We start from the raw sequence: 17,163 nt of genomic DNA, 5'->3' as shown, positions 1-17,163 counted from the left end.
TGAGGAGCTGCAAAGAGGTCCACCTGCGGAGTGCCCCAGCGAGCAAAGATGGAGTGGAGTGTGGGAGGATCCAAAGTCCACTCGTGAGGTTGAAGGATGCGGCTGAGATTGTCGGCCAGGGAGTTCTGTTCGCCCTGGATATAGACAGCCCTGAGGAAGAGACTGCGGGCCGTGGCCCAGGTCCAAATGCGGAGAGCCTCCTGACAAAGGAGGCGAGACCCGGTGCCGCCTTGCTTGTTTATGTAGTACATGGCGACTTGATTGTCTGTGCACAGGAGAAGAACCTGAGGGCAGAGAAGGTGTTGGAAGGTCTTGAGAGCGTAGAACATGGCTCTCAGTTCTAGGAAATTGATGTGATGTAGACGCTCCTGCGGGGTCCAAAGACCCTGGGTGCGTAGATCTCCCAGGTGAGCTCCCCATGCATAAGGGGAGGCATCCGTGGTGATGATCATGGAATGAGGGGGCAGATGGAAAAGAAGGCCCCTGGAAAGATTTGAGGAGTTCAACCACCATTGTAGAGATCGCTGAAGAGACGATGTCACAGAGATGGGATGAGAAAGAAGATTCGAGGTCTGTGACCACTGGTCGGCCAGAGTCCATTGAGGTGTCCTGAGGTGGAGTCGCGCTAGGGGAAGCACATGCACCGTCGAGGCCATGTGGCCCAGGAGGACCATCATCTGTCTGGCAGGAATGGAGTGATGGAGGAGCACCTGACGACAAAGGTGGAGCAGGGTCCGTTGACGGTCGGAGGGGAGAAACGCCCTCATTAGTGTGGTGTCGAGAACTGCTCCAATGAACTGAAGGCGCTGTGTGGGAAGCAGATGCGACTTGGGGTAGTTGATCTCGAATCCCAGGAGATGGAGGAGAGAGATGGTATGATGAGTGGCTTGTAGCACAAGTGGAGACGTAGGTGCTTTCACTAACCAATCGTCCAAGTAGGGAAACACCTGTAGGTTGTGAGACCTGAGGAAGGCCGCCACCACAATGAGGCATTTGGTGAACACCCTGGGTGATGAAGCGAGGCCAAAAGGCAGCACTTTGTACTGATAATGGCGGTGGTGCACCTGGAATCGCAGGTAGCGACGTGAGGTCAGATTGATTGGGATGTGAGTGTAGGCCTCTTTGAGGTCCAGGGAACATAGCCAGTCGTGCTGAGAGAGAAGAGGGTAGAGTGTGGCAAGGGAGAGCATTCTGAATTTCTCCCTGACTAGACACTTGTTGAGATCCCTGAGATCGAGAATGGGACGGAGGTCTCCTGTCTTCTTGGGAACCAGGAAGTAGCGGGAGTAGAATCCCCGACCTCTTTGTTCCGGAGGCACTTCTTCGATGGCATTGAGAAGAAGGAGGGATTGGACCTCCCTCAGGAGGAGGGGGGTTTGGGTTGAATGAGAAGCAGACTCTACGGGAGGATTGTCTGGTGGAAGCGTCTGGAAGTTGAGAGAGTAGCCGTGGCAGATGATGTTGAAGACCCACTGTTCCGATGTGATGACCTCCCAACGGCTGAGGAAGATGTGGAGCCTGCCTCCGATCGGCTGAGGAAGAGGCAATGAAGGCGGGAGACTGGCTATGCCCTGGAGAGAAGAGTCAAAAGGGCTGAGATGGCTTGGCAGGAGGAAGAGGCTTGGCAGGTTGATTGGACTGGGCACGAGCCTGGGTGTGCTGGTGCGGACGGGGCCGCCTAGGCTGTTGTGAAGGTGGATTGAGCGGCCTAGCGGAGAACCTGCGCTGATATGAGGACTGTGGTCTGTAAGGACGAGCAGGTGGAGCCTTTTTCTTAGGTTTTATGAGAGTGTCCCATCTGGTCTCATGGGCTGAGAGTTTCTGTGTGGTTGTATCCAGGGACTCCCCAAACAATTCATCCCCAAGACAGGGAGCGTTGGCTAGTCGGTCTTGATGGTTGATGTCCAAATCAGAGACCCATAGCCAGGCCAGGCGGCGCATAGCCACAGCAATGGCAGATGCCCGGGAGGTGAGCTCAAAGGAATCATATATAGAGCGCACCATAAATTTTCTCAGTTGGAGCAGGCTGGAGATATGCTGCTGGAATAGTGGGACCTTGTGTTCCGGCAGGTACTTCTGCATGGCGGAGAGTTGGAGGACCAGATGTTTCAAGTAGAATGAAAAATGAAATGAGTAGTTGTTTGCCCTGTTGGCAAGCATTGCATTCTGGTAGAGTCGCTTGCCAAACTTGTCCATTGTTTTGCCCTCTCTGCCAGGAGGAGTGGAGGCATAAACACTAGAGCCCTGAGTCTATTTTAAGGTGGACTCCACCAGGAGAGATTCATGTGGCAGCTGGGGTTTATCAAATACAGGGATTGGTATGACCCTGTAAAGGCTATCCAGTTTACGGGGGGCCCCAGGGACAGTAAGTGGATTCTCCCAATTTTTATAAAAAGTTTCCCGCAGGATGTCATGTACGGGCAACTTTAGGAACTCTTTGGGAGGTTGATCAAAATCTAATGCCTCCAGGAAAGCTTGTGATTTCTTAGAGTCAGACTCTAGAGGTAGAGATAGAGCCCCCGACAACTCTCTGAGGAATTTAGAAAAAGAAGATTGCTCAGGCTTAGATGTGGTATCGGGGGCCGAAGGCTCCTCGTCCGACGACGATGCGTCCTCCTCGGTACCGGGAGGGGATTCTTCCCATAGGTCCGGGTCTCTGACATCAGTGTGCGCGTGCCGAGAGACCGGAGTGGAAGGTTCGGTATGGTGAGTCTTAGACAAAGACTTGCCCGAGCGTACCGAGACGGTACCGGGGGATGAAGACCTGTGTCTGTCTCGGTCCCGGGAAGAACGGTGCCGGTCAGGGTCACGGGGAGACCGGTGCCCTGTCCGGTCCCGAGGAGGATCGACCGTCGCCAAGGTGTGACTCTCGGCATGAGTATGGAGATGTGACGCCGAAAGAATAGGCATGGACGAGTCCAAAGGTATCGATGGAGAGGATACCGGTTGGACGGTGCGGGGCTCGGGCCGGTCTGGTACCGAAAGCAGCGGTGCCAAGATGGAGGGCAAGAGCTGCTGAAGTTGCTGTTGTAGTTGTTCATGCAACTTGTCTTGGAGGATGGCCGCGATGCGGTCATCCAGGGGTGGCACCGGAACCACTTTTTTCTGTTTTGGTTCCATGGGTGCCGCTCTACGCCCCGGCGATGAGGAGGCCGATGACGAGGCACTCACCGATATCGGGGCGGAGCGTTTTTTGGGTCAGCGTGGAGCCGAAAGGACCGGTGTCGCCACCGAGGTGGGAGGGCGCTCAAGGGTGGAAGGCTTCTTAGCCGGCTTACCTGGCGCCGGTGGCGCCGATGACGGATCCGGCGGTGTCGAGGTGGCTGGTGCCGATTTTGCCGGTGCCGCAGATGAAGAAGTCGAGTCCATAGCAGGGCCGGTGCCAAAAAGTATATTCTGCTGGATTTGACGATTCTTCAAAGTGCGTTTTTTAAGAGTGGCACAGCGGGTGCAAGAGTCCGCCCGATGCTCAGGTTCCCAACACTGCAAGCACCAATTGTGTGGGTCAGTGAGGGAGATCGGGCGTGCACACCGCTGGCACTTCTTAAAACCCGGCTGCGGGGGCATGAATGGGAACACGGCCTCCGCAAAATCGAACTCCGAGGCCTGGATAGTGACAACAGGCCCCGCCGGGGCAGGAACGAAAATAAAGAAAAAATAAAGTTTTTTTTTTTTTTTTTTTTGAAACTGAAAAGAAAAAAGCACCCGAAGGTGAATAAAACGAAAAAATAACGTGAGCGGGAAGGCAAAAAGAGAATTTCAACGACTGTTGAAAAAACACACGTCTTCTTCGCTCCGCGGAAACGAAGAAACTGGGGACCACGCACTCCTCCGTCGGGCGGGAAGGCGCACGCGCGGTGCAGCCAACTAGAACTTTCTAGTTAAAAAGGTCCGTACCGAGGGCTCCGTCGGTGACGTCACCCATGCGTAAAGAATATGCTGCCTGCTTGTCCTGGGATAAGCCACTCTAACCACTGTATGCATAGTGAAACATGTGAATCCCCAAAACCCTTATGTACTGCCATATAAGTGGCACCTACAGCCATAAGGGCTATTGGGGTGGGTCTAGTAGGTTCTGGGGAATGTTTGGGGGGGGTTCACTATGACCTATAAGGTTATTGTGGTGAGATGTGCATGTGGCACCCTTTTAGTGAAGTTCACAGCAGTGCCCTGTAAGGTGCTTCACTACTCTAGTTCAATGTTTGGGTGTCCAATCCATCACTTTGCTGACCCCGCCCACATCCAAAAAGTCTTTTTCTAGGCATTTTTGATTTGGATGATAAAGATAGAAGACTTAGCGATCTGGACAATCAGACGGCTGGACATAGTTAGATAATTTTTTAAAAAATAAATAAATAAATATTTTGGACGTATTTAAAAAAAATGGACTTTTTCCATGTCTGACTTTGGGCAACTTGCGACTTAGGCCCATAATGGACTTATCAAGTTTTCTAAATTTCAAGTTTATTAAAATTTTGATAAAACGCTAATCAAGTTTTCTAAGCGTTTTATAATTTGTATAAAAAGGGGGAAAACAATGAACAAATAAGTACTGACTAAACAATACATAACACACGTGAAACAATAGGAAAGTGGGGAGAACTACAATTTAAAAGTAAAGAGAACAAGAAGGGTAAACCACAACAGGGAAGCAAGGGAGTGCTTTTGATTATGCCCCTCTAAGTGGTTTACATTCAGGTACTCAAGCATTTTACCCTATCTGTCCTGGTGGGCAATGGGGGATTAAGTGACCGCAGCACATTTATTTTGCTCTTTTATGCAGGTCATGGCATTATCGAGGTTTGTTTATACTTACAGGCACATCATTATTTGCCACAGTGGCACTTTTTATTGTTTCTTACTTGCAGGCACACTATTACAGTACTTCTGTTGTTATTGCATTTTGATGTCATAGTGCCTCTTTTATCAAACTGCGTAGGAGATTTTCTTACCGCGGGCCGGCAAGGTAAATGCTCTGACGCTTATTCAATTCCTATGAGCGTCGGAGTATTTACCTCGCCAGCCTCCAGTAAAAAGCTCTACTGAAGTTTGAAAAAAGGGGGCCATAGGATGTTTATATCACTTTTTGGCTTCTATTTATTTATAGGTAATGCATTTTTTTTCACATGCTCACCCCTTTTCAGTCATGTGTAACTTGGCACATTTCCTATTTAGATTCAAGTATACAAATAGTTTTATACAGTCACTTACAAGAAGCACTTTGTCATCATTGATTGTTTTTAAAGCTGTTCTGTTTAAATAGAATGTTACATTTAAGGATGGATAATAGAGAATGACATGGTGACAAAATTCATCACCGTTCCCTTCCCCGCGGATAACCGCAGGAAACCATCTTCATGTCATTCTTTAAGGAGAGAGGGAAGAATCAGAGTATAATTGGGCACAGCCACTGACCCGCAAGCTTTGCTTTGAAGAATGCTGGTGTAGAAGTGAAATAGACACTAGAAAATGACATGGGATTATTTCCCGCGGTTATCCGCGGGGACGGGGATGGTGATGAATTTTGTCACCGTGTCATTCTCTAATGGATAACACCTATTACAACTAATTCAATACCAAGGGCTCCTTTTACAAAGGCACGCTTAGTGGGGTTATCGCTCGTGACTTTTCATCACGCGCTAACCCCCACGCTGGCCAAAAAATACCGCCTGCTCAAGAGGAGGCAGTAGCGGCTGGTGCGTCCGGCGGTTTAGCGCGCACTATTAAGCGCATTAAACCGCTAGCGCGCCTTTGTAAAAGGAGCCCCCAAGTGACATTTTTTTCCATTCGCTGTAGCTTTGTAAAATTTAGCACCACCTCCTGTAGCAGTGGCAGGAAAGAGTTGGGCTCTTTTCTGCTCCCAAAGAAGCCACTAGACCGCTGGGAATGCTAAAAGGTAGGCTTGGGGAGGGAACCCCGAGTCCCCATTGCCGCGTTATTTCTGTGGCAACGGTTCCCATTCCCGTGGCAAAACCTCGGAATGGTCAACCATCGCCGCAGTAATACTGGGAAAAATTGGCAACATTTCCCAGTTACCGTGGGGATTCCCACAGTAACTTATCATGTTACTTTCTAATTCTCATAGAAAACCAAAAAAACTCTGTGGAGTGATGATGTTCCCAAATGGACTTTATTTGAAAGTATCAAAGTTCCAAAGATACACTAAAATCATCCACATAAAATAATTCCATCCACATAAAAGTAAATCATCCACATAAGAGCCTTAAAGGACCTAGTCCGCTAGGGATACAGGACCCAACACGGTCCGCATTTCGACAAAAATTCTTCTTCAGGGGTCCCTGGGGGTCCTATAAAGGTGAGTACGTGGGAAACAATTGTGTGGTGGGCCGGAAGTGAGACTAGATCCTTTAAGGCTCTTATATGGATGATTTATTTTTATGTGGATGGAATTATTTTATGTGGATGATTTTAGTGTACCTTTGGAACTTTGATACTTTCAAATAAAGTTCATTTGGGAACATCGTCACTCCACAGAGTTTTTTTGGTTTTCTCTGGATTTTCTTCTTTGTGGATATTTTGGGGTCAATTCCTTTTGTTTTTTGCTTGTTACTTTCTAATTCTCATGTCATCCGAGCAATAGCAACATACAAGCCATCCAGTCCCAGGCACAGAGTTGCAGTTAGAACCTTCACACAAAGACATTAGGGTGGGAGCAGGTACATTGCACGGAGTGGCAGTCACAATTTTAACCACCTTACTGGTCAGAATAATAGGCTATTTCAGTCCTTATTTGCCATCATCTACCATGTTACCAAGACTTGATAGAACTGTGGAAGGACTAAGGTTGAACAGCCTAACACATTTCCACCAGTACTTTTCAGACTCCAAAGCAGTAGGGGTGTGGTTCTGCAGTCTATCCCTGTAAAAAAGAGGAATGACCGATTGCAGTTACTCTACTCCTTAATCTAAACCCTATCTTGCCTCTGCATCCCACCCCTACCCCAGGCTTCCACTTTGATTTTATCTACAAGATTTGCTCGTTTGTTTGTAGGTCTTAATCCAATATATATATATATACATATATTACCTTTGTTATTTTTACAGCTGTCAGCTCTGGTCAGTTGTTAGGGAGCAGCTCTGGTCCTGTCCAGATTAAGGATTCTCCTCTCCTCCTGCAGCAGATTGATGCACTAAGGCTCACCATTAACCGCCTGAAGCATGAGAACAACAGGTTGAAGGTCAGTGATTATTTGCATACCAATGTTATTCTTAGAGCTAGATTAAATCTAAAGCAAACTCTGTATGTGCCTAAGACCCAAATGTAGAAGGGGGGAGGGGTTGCTGTCAGATGTGCTCTAGGTCATAGACAGGTATATAGATTAATGTCTAGAAGCTAGAAGGAGAAAGCATCTGGACATTTTATCAGTTTAAACCAGTGGTCTCAAACTCACGTCCCGGGGGCCACATGCGGCACGGCAGGTACTATTTTGAAGCCCTCGGTATGTTTATCATAATCACAAAAGTAAAATTAAACAGTTTCTTGATCATATGTCTCTTTAGCTATAAATTACAATATTATTATTAAGACTTAGCCAAAAGGAAAGATTTATAAACTATAAAGAGTTTTACTTCATGCAAAATTGTAATTTCTTTAATAAGACATTAACTATTTTTCTGAGGCGCTCCAAGTACCTACAAATCCAAAATGTGGCCCTGCAAAAGGTTTGAGTTTGAGACCACTGGTTTAAACCTTTATCTGCAGCTCTCCAGTCCTCTGTACGTGTGAGCCTGCCTGGCCCACTTCAAATACGACTAGCAGCAAAATTTGGAGTAGGAACAAGCTAATAGTAAGGCATTGGGAACAAGAGCACTGGAAGGCAGTTCTACATAATCACTAGAAAGAAGGGGGTGGATGAGCAGGGGGGAGGGTTTTTGCAAAGCAGCGACTTACAAAAATATTACAAGCCCCAAGTGAGACAGGCAAGGAAATAATATTTCTCCAATAAGTTACAGAAATGTGAGAACAAACCAAGTCAGATGTTCTATCTGGTAAAACAAAATAAAAAAAAAAAATAAGATAAGATGATACTGACAAAGGACCTGTAAGAGAACCAAGTGCTAGGTTAAAGGCAAAAGTCTTAGCATGCCAATTTCAAACTAAGGTGCAAGACTTATATGGCACTTGTTGAAAAGGGAAGATTAAGGAGACAGATGACTAGATATCAGGCACCAACCTTTTAGTTTCAAAATTAGATCGTTTTCAGGGTTGCTCCATTATTACTTTGGAAAAACTACTACAGGAAATTAAGCAACCTTGTGTAAGATTAGACCCCATTCCAGACTGCTACTGATGATCAATAATCGTATAAAAGGAAATATAGTACCAACACAATGGAAATGGGCAAGTGTCCAATCTGTTTTGAAATCCTCTGCTCGGCATTTAGTGTTCAAAATTATAGACCAATCTCTAACCTTTGCCTCCCAGCAAAGCTTTTGGAACAGGTTATCTGGAAACAAATGGCAAATTTTGTGGATAAAACAAATGTCTTGCATCCAAGACAGTCCAGGTTTAGAAAAACACATAGTACAGAAACCGGGAAATTTAACAAGAAATGTAGCCCCCAAAGCAAGAGTTCTTGGCCTCAAGGACAAGAACTCTTTCCTACGTCTCTGGGTTTTCTGAGCTAGATCTGGAAAAATTCAAACATTAGAGCCTAATATGACGAAAATACAAATGAAGAATAAATTCCCTATCACTCTCCAAGGCTAGAATTAACAGCATGGTAGTTCTATGGGTGACAACCTCAAGGGAGTTTTCCAAGAATGAAGACAAATTCACGTCCACTGCTGTTCTTCGTGAAATGTGGAAAACTCTAGATGCTTGCAACCCGTCATGGCTATTTCCTTAGATTTGACTGCCACCTAGAATTTTGATAGGCGTGCAATCAAATTTTAAATAAACTATGAAACTATGCTTTGTTATTACTAAGGATACAATCTATTGGCATTGAGGGAGAGAGGCACTTACATGGCTTAAATCATTTTTTACCAAAGAGCATACTGTACATAGATTATGGGGAGGAGAGATCAGGTAAGGTACCTTTGGACTGCAAAATGCCATAAGGGGCAGTATTGTCTCCACTTTTGTTCAACATGTTTTTGAACCCGTTAATAGCATTGATACAGGAGCAAGGGCTGACTTTATATTAACTATACAGATGACATACTTATTTTAGCAAAAATGTCACCAATTACTATGGACTTAGCAAAGCTCCAGGAAAGATAGCACAGTTACTTACCGTAACAGGTGTTATCCAGGGACAGCAGGCAGATATTCTTGACTGATGGGTGACGGCACCGACGGAGCCCCGGTATGGACAATTTTAGAGTGATTGCACTCTAAGAACTTGGAAAGTTCCAGTAGGCCGCACCGATCACGCGCGAGTGCCTTCCCGCCCGACAGAGGCGCGTGGTCCCCAGTTAGGATAAGCCAGCTAAGAAGCCAACCCGGGGAGGTGGGTGGGACGCAAGAATATCTGCCTGCTGTCCCTGGATAACACCTGTTACGGTAAGTAACTGTGCTTTATCCCAGGACAAGCAGGCAGCATATTCTTGACTGATGGATGACCTCCAAGCTAACAAAAAGAGGGATGGAGGGAAGGTTGGCCATTAGGAAAACAAATTTTGCAAAACAGATTGGCCGAAGTGTCCATCCCGTCTGGAGAATGCATCCAGACAATAATGAGATGTAAAAGTATGAACTGAGGACCAAGTAGCAGCCTTGCAGATTTCCTCAATAGGAGTGGAACGGAGGAAAGCTACAGATGCTGCCATAGCTCTAACTCTATGGGCCGTGACAGAACCTTCCAGTGGCAGTCCGGACTGAGCATAACAGAATGAAATGCACGCTGCGAGCCAATTTGACAGCGTACGTTTAGAAACAGGACGTCCCAATTTATTCGGATCAAAGGACAGAAAGAGTTGGGGTGATGATCTGTGGGGCTTAGTACGGTCTAAATAGTAAGCTAAAGCCCGCTTACAGTCCAAAGAATGAAGAGCCTGTTCTCCAGAATGAGAGTGAGGTTTCGGAAAGAAAACAGGCAGAACAATGGATTGGTTGAGATGGAATTCAGAGACAACCTTAGGAAGAAACTTTGGATGTGTACGCAGAACCACCTTGTCATGATGGAAGACTGTGAAAGGTGGATCAGCAACTAGTGCATGGAGCTCACTGACCCTCCTGGCAGAGGTGAGCGCAATAAGGAAAAGTACCTTCCAAGTAAGAAACTTGAAAGTGGCGGTAGCCAAGGGTTCAAATGGAGGCTTCATTAGAGCAGACAGAACCAAATTGAGATCCCAGATCACAGGAGGGGGCTTAAGAGGTGGTTTCACATGAAAAAGACCCTGCATGAATCTGGACACTAAAGGATGAGCTGAGAGAAGTTTCCCCTGAACTGGCTCATGAAAAGCAGCAATAGCACTGAGGTGGACTCTGATGGACGTAGACTTGAGACCAGAGTCAGATAAGGAAAGAAGATTATCCAACAAGGTCTCCACTGCAAGGGAAGTGGGATCATGATGATGAAGAATACACCAAGAAGAAAACCGTGTCCACTTCTGATGGTAACATTGCAGAGTGGCCGGTTTCCTGGAAGCATCCAGAATAGAACGAACGGGCTGAGACAGAAGAGAATCATGTGAAGTCAGCCCGAGAGATACCAAACTGTCAGGTGCAGAGACTGGAGGTTGGGATGCAGAAGGGTTTCCTGATGCTGCGTAAGCAGAGAAGGAAACAGTGGAAGAAGAAAAGGTTCCCTGGAACTGAGTTGAAGTAGAAGGGAGAACCAATGTTGCCTGGGCCACCGTGGAGCAATCAGAATCATGGTGGCTCGTTCCCTCTTGAGCTTGAACAAGGTTCGTAACATGAGCGGCAGAGGAGGGAAAGCATACAGGAACAGATTGGACCAATCCAGGAGAAATGCATCCGCTGCCAGACGGTGAGGAGAGGAGAGTCTGGAGCAGAAGTGGGGCAGCTGATGATTGTGAGGAGCTGCAAATAGGTCCACCTGAGGAGTGCCCCATTGAGCAAAAATGGACTGGAGAGTCAAAGGATAGAGAGTCCATTCGTGGGGCTGGAGAATTCTGCTGAGTTTGTCCGCTAAGGAATTCTGTTCCCCCTGAATGTAGATAGCTTTCAGGAATAATTGGCGAGCTGTGGCCCAAGACCAAATCTTCTGGGCTTCCTGGCACAAGAGGCGAGAGCCTGTCCCACCCTGTTTGTTGATGTAGTACATCGCAACTTGATTGTCTGTGCACAGTAGAAGAACCTGAGGAAAGAGAAGATGTTGGAAGGCCTTGAGGGCATAAAACATCGCTCTGAGTTCCAGGAAATTGATGTGGTGCTTCATTTCCTGGACTGTCCAAAGTCCTTGAGTTTAGAATTCGTTCAAATGAGCTCCCCAGGCATAAGGGGAGGCGTCGGTGGTGATGACAAGTTGATGAGGAGGTAGATGGAACAGAAGACCTCTGGAGAGATTTGAGGATATCAACCACCATTGAAGAGATTGACGAAGAGATGATGTCACAGATATGTGTCGTGAACAAGGATCCGTCGCTTGGGACCACTGGGTAGCTAGGGTCCATTGAGGAGTGCGCAGGTGAAGACGTGCAAGGGGGGTGACACGAACTGTCGAGGCCATGTGATCCAAGAGTATCATCATTTGCTTGGCAGAGATGGAACGTTGTGGAAGCACCTGCTGACAAAGATATTGAAGAGTGTGAAGACGGTTGGATGGCAAGAACGCTCTCATCAGGACTGTGTCCAACACCGCTCCAATGAATTGAAGTCTTTGCGTGGGGATAAGATGAGATTTGGGTAGATTGATCTCGAATCCCAGGAGTTGTAGAAAAAGGATGGTCTGGTTGGTGGCCAGGAGTACTGACTGAGATGAAATGGCCTTGATTAACCAGTCGTCCAGGTAAGGAAAGATCTGAAGGTGGTGAGAGCGTAGAAAGGCAGCCACCACAATCAGGCATTTAGTGAACACTCTTGGAGAGGAGGCAAGACCGAAGGGTAGTACCTTGTATTGGTAATGACAATGATTGATCATGAAGCGGAGATACTGTCTGGAGGCCAGATTGACGGGTATGTGAGTGTATGTTTCTTTGAGATCGAGGGAGCATAGCCAATCGCCGTGATCGAGAAGAGGGTAAAGAGTGGCCAGAGAAAGCATTCTGAATTTTTCCTTGACCAAGCATTTGTTGAGATCGCGAAGATCTAGAATTGGTCTGAAATCTCCTGTTTTTTTGGGGACTAGAAAGTAACGGGAGTAGAATCCCTGCCCCTTTTGATCCAGAGGAACTTCCTCTATAGCGTTCAGAAGGAGGAGGGATTGAACCTCCTGAAGAAGGAGGGAAGACTGAGGAGTGTTCAAAGCAAACTCTTTTGGTAGACTTTGGGCCGGAAGGGTCTGAAAGTTGAGAGAGTAGCCGTGGCGGATGATGTTGAGGACCCATTGGTCCGAAGTGATAACTTCCCACTGGCTGAGAAAAAAAGTGAGACGGCCACCTATAGGTTGAGGTAGGTGGGTAGATATTTGGACGCTGGCTATGCCCTGGAGAATTAAGTCAAAAGGGCTGCGTAGATTTTTGCTGTGGAGGCGGCTTCACAGGTTGTTGCTGTGGTGGTCTAGGAGTCTGACGTTGTTGTTGACGTTGACGCCTAGTTTGCTGGGGAGCTGATGGCAATGGACGAGCCACATAACGGCGTTGGTAGGCCGACTGCTGTCTGAAAGGCCGTGCCGGTGGAGTCTTCTTTTTTGTTTTGAGGAGAGTATCCCAGCGTGTCTCATGGGCGGAGAGCTTTTGGGTGGTCGAGTCCATGGATTCCCCAAAAAGCTCATCCCCCAGGCATGGAGCATTAGCCAACCGATCTTGATGGTTGACATCAAGCTCGGATACTCTAAGCCAGGCAAGGCGGTGCATGGCCACAGACATGGCCGTTGCTCTGGAGGTAAATTCAAAGGTATCGTAAATGGATCTTACCATAAATTTACGGAGTTGGAAAAGAGAAGACGAGCATTGGTGGAAAGCCTGTCGTTTCCGCTCAGGAAGGTACTTTTCAAAGGAAGCCATGGTGGTAAAGAGATGCTTAAGATAAAAAGAAAAGTGAAAAGCATAATTACCAGATCTATTAGCTAGCATTGCATTCTGGTATAACCGCTTACCGAATTTGTCCATGGCTTTACCTTCTCTGCCAGGAGGGACAGAAGCATATACACTAGCTCCCGCAGACTTCTTAAGCGTAGATTCCACAAGCAGTGATTCATGTGGAAGCTGTGGCTTATCGAATCCAGGAATAGGAATTACTTTATATAATGAATCCAATTTACGGGGAGCTCCTGGGATAGTCAAAGGAGTCTCTAAATTTTTATAAAAAGTTTCCCTCAAGATGTCATGAAGAGGGAGTTTCAAAAATTCCTTTGGAGGCTGGTCAAAGTCAAGGGCATCAAGAAAGGCCTTGGATTTTTTAGACTCAGCCTCCAAAGGAATGGAGAGAGATTCGCACATGTCCTTCAGGAAAGAAGTGAAAGACGTGGAATCATGTTTGGAGGATGGATCAGGAACAACAGGATCATCCTCATCCGAGGAACACTCACCCTCAGAAAGAAAAGGCTCTTCGGAGTCACCCCACAGATCAGGGTCCCTAATATGGGAGCTACGGTCTCGAGACTCCGGAGTAGAGGGTTCTAGGTGTCGGGATTTGCGTGCTGACTTACCCGACCTCATAGATACGGTACCGGGAGATGTTACCGACTGCAACGGTGCCGAAGTCTGCACCGACTGATGCTGGGCTCTCGGTTCCGGTGCAAGAACTGGCATCGATATCGATGAGGCCGAGTGAACCGGTACCGAGACAGTGGACGCAGACAATAAAGGTTGCTCCACTGCCGGTACCGGCGGCTCAGACCGGACCGGGACCGGAAGGTTCGGTGCCAATAGAGCAGGAAGGAGTTGTTGTAACTGCTCCTTGAGCTGCGTCTGTAGGATGGCTGAAATGCGCTCATCCAAAGAGGGCACCGGTACCGCCTTTTTCTTTTGCGGTACCTGCGGTGCTGCTCGACGCCCCAAGATGAGGAGGTCGAGGGACTCACCTCGATAGGGGCGGAGCGCTTCCGCGGGCGCCTCACGGTCGGCAGGACTGGGCTCGCTGCAATCGAGACCGGAGGACGCCCCAGCGGGGAAGGCTTCTTAGCCGGCTTACCTGGATGTTGCGACGCCGGAGCAGTATCGCGCGGTGTCGACGAAGTGGGTGCCGACTGCGATGGGGCCGATGCCGGTGTCGATGCCGCAGGATCGGACATATCGGCACTGAAGAGTAATCGCTGTTGTATCTGGCGATTTTTTAATGTACGTTTTTTTAATGTGGCACAGCGGGTGCAGGTGGAAGCCTGATGCTCAGGACCCAGGCACTGTAAGCACCAGTTGTGCGGGTCCATGAGGGATATAGGCCGTGCACACCGCTGGCACTTTTTAAACCCTGGCTGGGGGGGCATGAAAGTGAAAACGGCTTCTGTCAAATCGAAGGCCGAGGCCTCGATGGTGGCAGTAGGCCCCGCCGGGGCAAAACCGAAATGAAGAAAAAAATAAATAAAGAAATAAACTCTCGGTTTTTTTTTTTGGTTTTTTTTTAGAAAAAGAAAAGAAAGAAGGGAAAAAACTCCCAAAAAGGTTTCGCGAGCGGGAAGGCGTATAAGAAAAAATTTCAACAGCCGTTGAAAAATGCGACTTCTTAGCTCCGCGGAAACTAAGAAACTGGGGACCGCGCGCCTCTGTCGGGCGGGAAGGCACTCGCGCGTGCGCGGTGCGGCCTACTGGAACTTTCCAAGTTCTTAGAGTGCAATCACTCTAAAATTGTCCGTACCGGGGCTCCGTCGGTGCCGTCACCCATCAGTCAAGAATATGCTGCCTGTTTGTCCTGGGATAATATAGGTTATGACAGCTGACTGGTTTCAGCAGCATAATTCTAAATGTTTCCAAAACTGCAAACCTATTTCTAAATATAGCGCCATCTTTTGTTCAGTAAGCTGATTTCACCAGTATCCAGTTGCAGGAATTTAGGAGTGATAATTTATTCCTCCTTATTTTCTGAGAATCATCTGTCCTTTCAAGTACCGAGGTTGTTAGTCAGTGAAAAGATATTTTGATGAGACAGCATTACAAACATTGATACATACTTTATATACATCTAGGCTGGTCTATGGGAATGCTATGTAACTGCTTTCTGACAGACTGCGGTTAAGTGATGCTGCAGAACACAGGATTAGACTCTTGGGGAATGTATGACTATTTGATCATGTGCCACTCCCCCCCCTCCCACACACACACAATTTGTAATGTATATCCACTGGAATAGCCCAATCCTCCTTGCCATATCCCATTCCCTAAACTATACTACACCATTCTTCTTGTAACTCCTCTGGAAATGTTCTTCTTCTTGTAACTCTTCTGGAAAAGTCCAGAAGTCTCTTTGTAATCATCCTGGAAATGTCCAGATGTCTCTTTTGTAATCCGCCCAGAACTGCAAGGTTGAGGCGGAATAGAAATCAGTAATGTAATGTACCATTGGCTGCCAATACAATTCAGAATTCTGTGTACAGCATGTCACTGTGGGAACAAGAACATCAGTACTTAAGTAGATAAGACATCTTTTTACACACTTACAAAATGTCTTACATAAATGCAAGACTTCAGAATGTTATCACCTCATTTTTCAAAAGCACAAAGCGGTACAACCAGAGAGGGCATTCTTTTGGCTGGTTCCCATGTTGTGGAAGAGTCTGCAGAGGCCTTTAAGACATTACTTAAAATGCATTTCTTCTGTATAGGAGAGTGATGGTGTGCCCCGGGCAAAACATTTGAAAATGTAAATAAGACATAGAAGTAGAGTGTGCAAGACTGAATGCCTTCTTGAGAGAATAAGAAAGGTTTGTCCCATCTTTTATGGAGTTCTATTTTAATATTCTTTAAACTTTTTAAAAACTTGTAAACCGCTCTGATCTAGTTAAGGGTGGATAATAACAAACAAAAACAGAAAACACAAAATTCTTCGTTGCCTCCCCTCACCCGCTTGACAATAAAACCCCACTATGCATCAATAAACTCAACTACCCTATTCAGCCCACCATGAAAATACTAGGTGTTATTCTAGACCAGGGGTGCCCACATTTTTTGGGCTTGCGAGCTACTTTTAAAATGACCAAGTCAAAATGATCTACCAACAATAAAAATTTTTTTTAAAACCAAAGCACACTGTACGCTGAGAAAATGTTAATTATCATTCCAATTCTGGGTTTTTTTCAAAGAGGTCAAGGCAGATGACTCTATGCACTGTCACCTCAGTAACAACCATACAAAAATAGACAAATATACCCTCCATCCTTTTTATTAAACCACAATAGCAGTTTTTAGCGCAGGGAGCTGCGCTGAATGCCCAGCGCTACTCTCGACGTTCATTGGCTCCCTGCACTAAAATCCACTATTGTGGTTTAGTAAAAGGGGGGGCCATAGTGCAAAATATAGACAGCAGATATAAATTCAGACACATTTTGATCACTAAATTTAAAATAAAATCATTTTTCCTACCTTGTTGTCTGATGATTTCATGAGTCTCTGGTTGCACTTTCTTCTTCTGACTGTGCATCCAATATTTCTTCCCTTCTTTCAGCATGTATGCTTCCTCTCCTCCAGACCTCATTCCCTCCCTAAACTTTTTATTGCTCTGTCCCTGCCCTTTCTTTCTCTCTCTCTTCATGCCTCCTTTCCTTCCTACTCAACCCCATGGCCTGGCATCTCTCTCCTTTCCTTCTATCTCTTCCTCCCCTGCCATGCTCTGGCATCTCCTCTCCTTCCTTTCTCTCTGGTTTGGCATCTGTCTTCTTAATTTCCCGTCCCTCCCCCCATGCCCTGGCATCTTTCTCCTCTCCTTCTCTTCTATCTCTCCTTCCCCCCTCCATTATCTGGCATTTTCTCTCCTTCCTTGCCCCTGGTCTGGCATCTGTCTCCTTCCCTTCTCTCTCCTTCCATGGTCTGGTTTCTCTTTTCCTTCCCTTCTCTTGGAAGCCCGTGGCATTTACTGTGTGTCTGCTGCCACCTATGTGTTTGGTAGACATGCTGGAGGTAAAGGGCGGCATCACCCCACAC

The 17,163-nt window shown here is 46.8% G+C and overlaps 1 protein-coding gene and 1 long non-coding RNA gene across 5 annotated transcripts in view; one reads left to right on the top strand and one right to left on the bottom strand.

The window, feature by feature from the left end:
- LOC117364606 overlaps nucleotides 1–9,244 on the bottom strand; it is a 36,571-nt gene extending 27,327 nt beyond the window's left edge. The window contains exons 1-2 of the long non-coding RNA XR_004540281.1: nucleotides 8,350–9,244; nucleotides 7,049–7,172 (exon numbers count right to left, since the gene is read on the bottom strand). This is a non-coding gene — a long non-coding RNA (uncharacterized LOC117364606). The remainder of the gene's footprint in view (nucleotides 1–7,048; nucleotides 7,173–8,349) is intronic.
- Nucleotides 1–17,163, top strand: part of LOC117364589 (dynactin subunit 1-like) — a 250,634-nt gene that overhangs the window by 203,109 nt on the left and 30,362 nt on the right. For all 4 annotated transcript variants that reach the window (XM_033953955.1, XM_033953963.1, XM_033953946.1 and 1 more), the window contains one exon: nucleotides 7,066–7,199. In XM_033953955.1, the coding sequence (XP_033809846.1) occupies nucleotides 7,066–7,199 (134 nt within the window). The remainder of the gene's footprint in view (nucleotides 1–7,065; nucleotides 7,200–17,163) is intronic.

This window comes from Geotrypetes seraphini, chromosome 1 (assembly GCF_902459505.1).
Source record: "Geotrypetes seraphini chromosome 1, aGeoSer1.1, whole genome shotgun sequence".
Classification (NCBI taxonomy): domain Eukaryota; kingdom Metazoa; phylum Chordata; class Amphibia; order Gymnophiona; family Dermophiidae; genus Geotrypetes; species Geotrypetes seraphini.
This window is presented reverse-complemented; position numbering and strand designations above follow the sequence as displayed.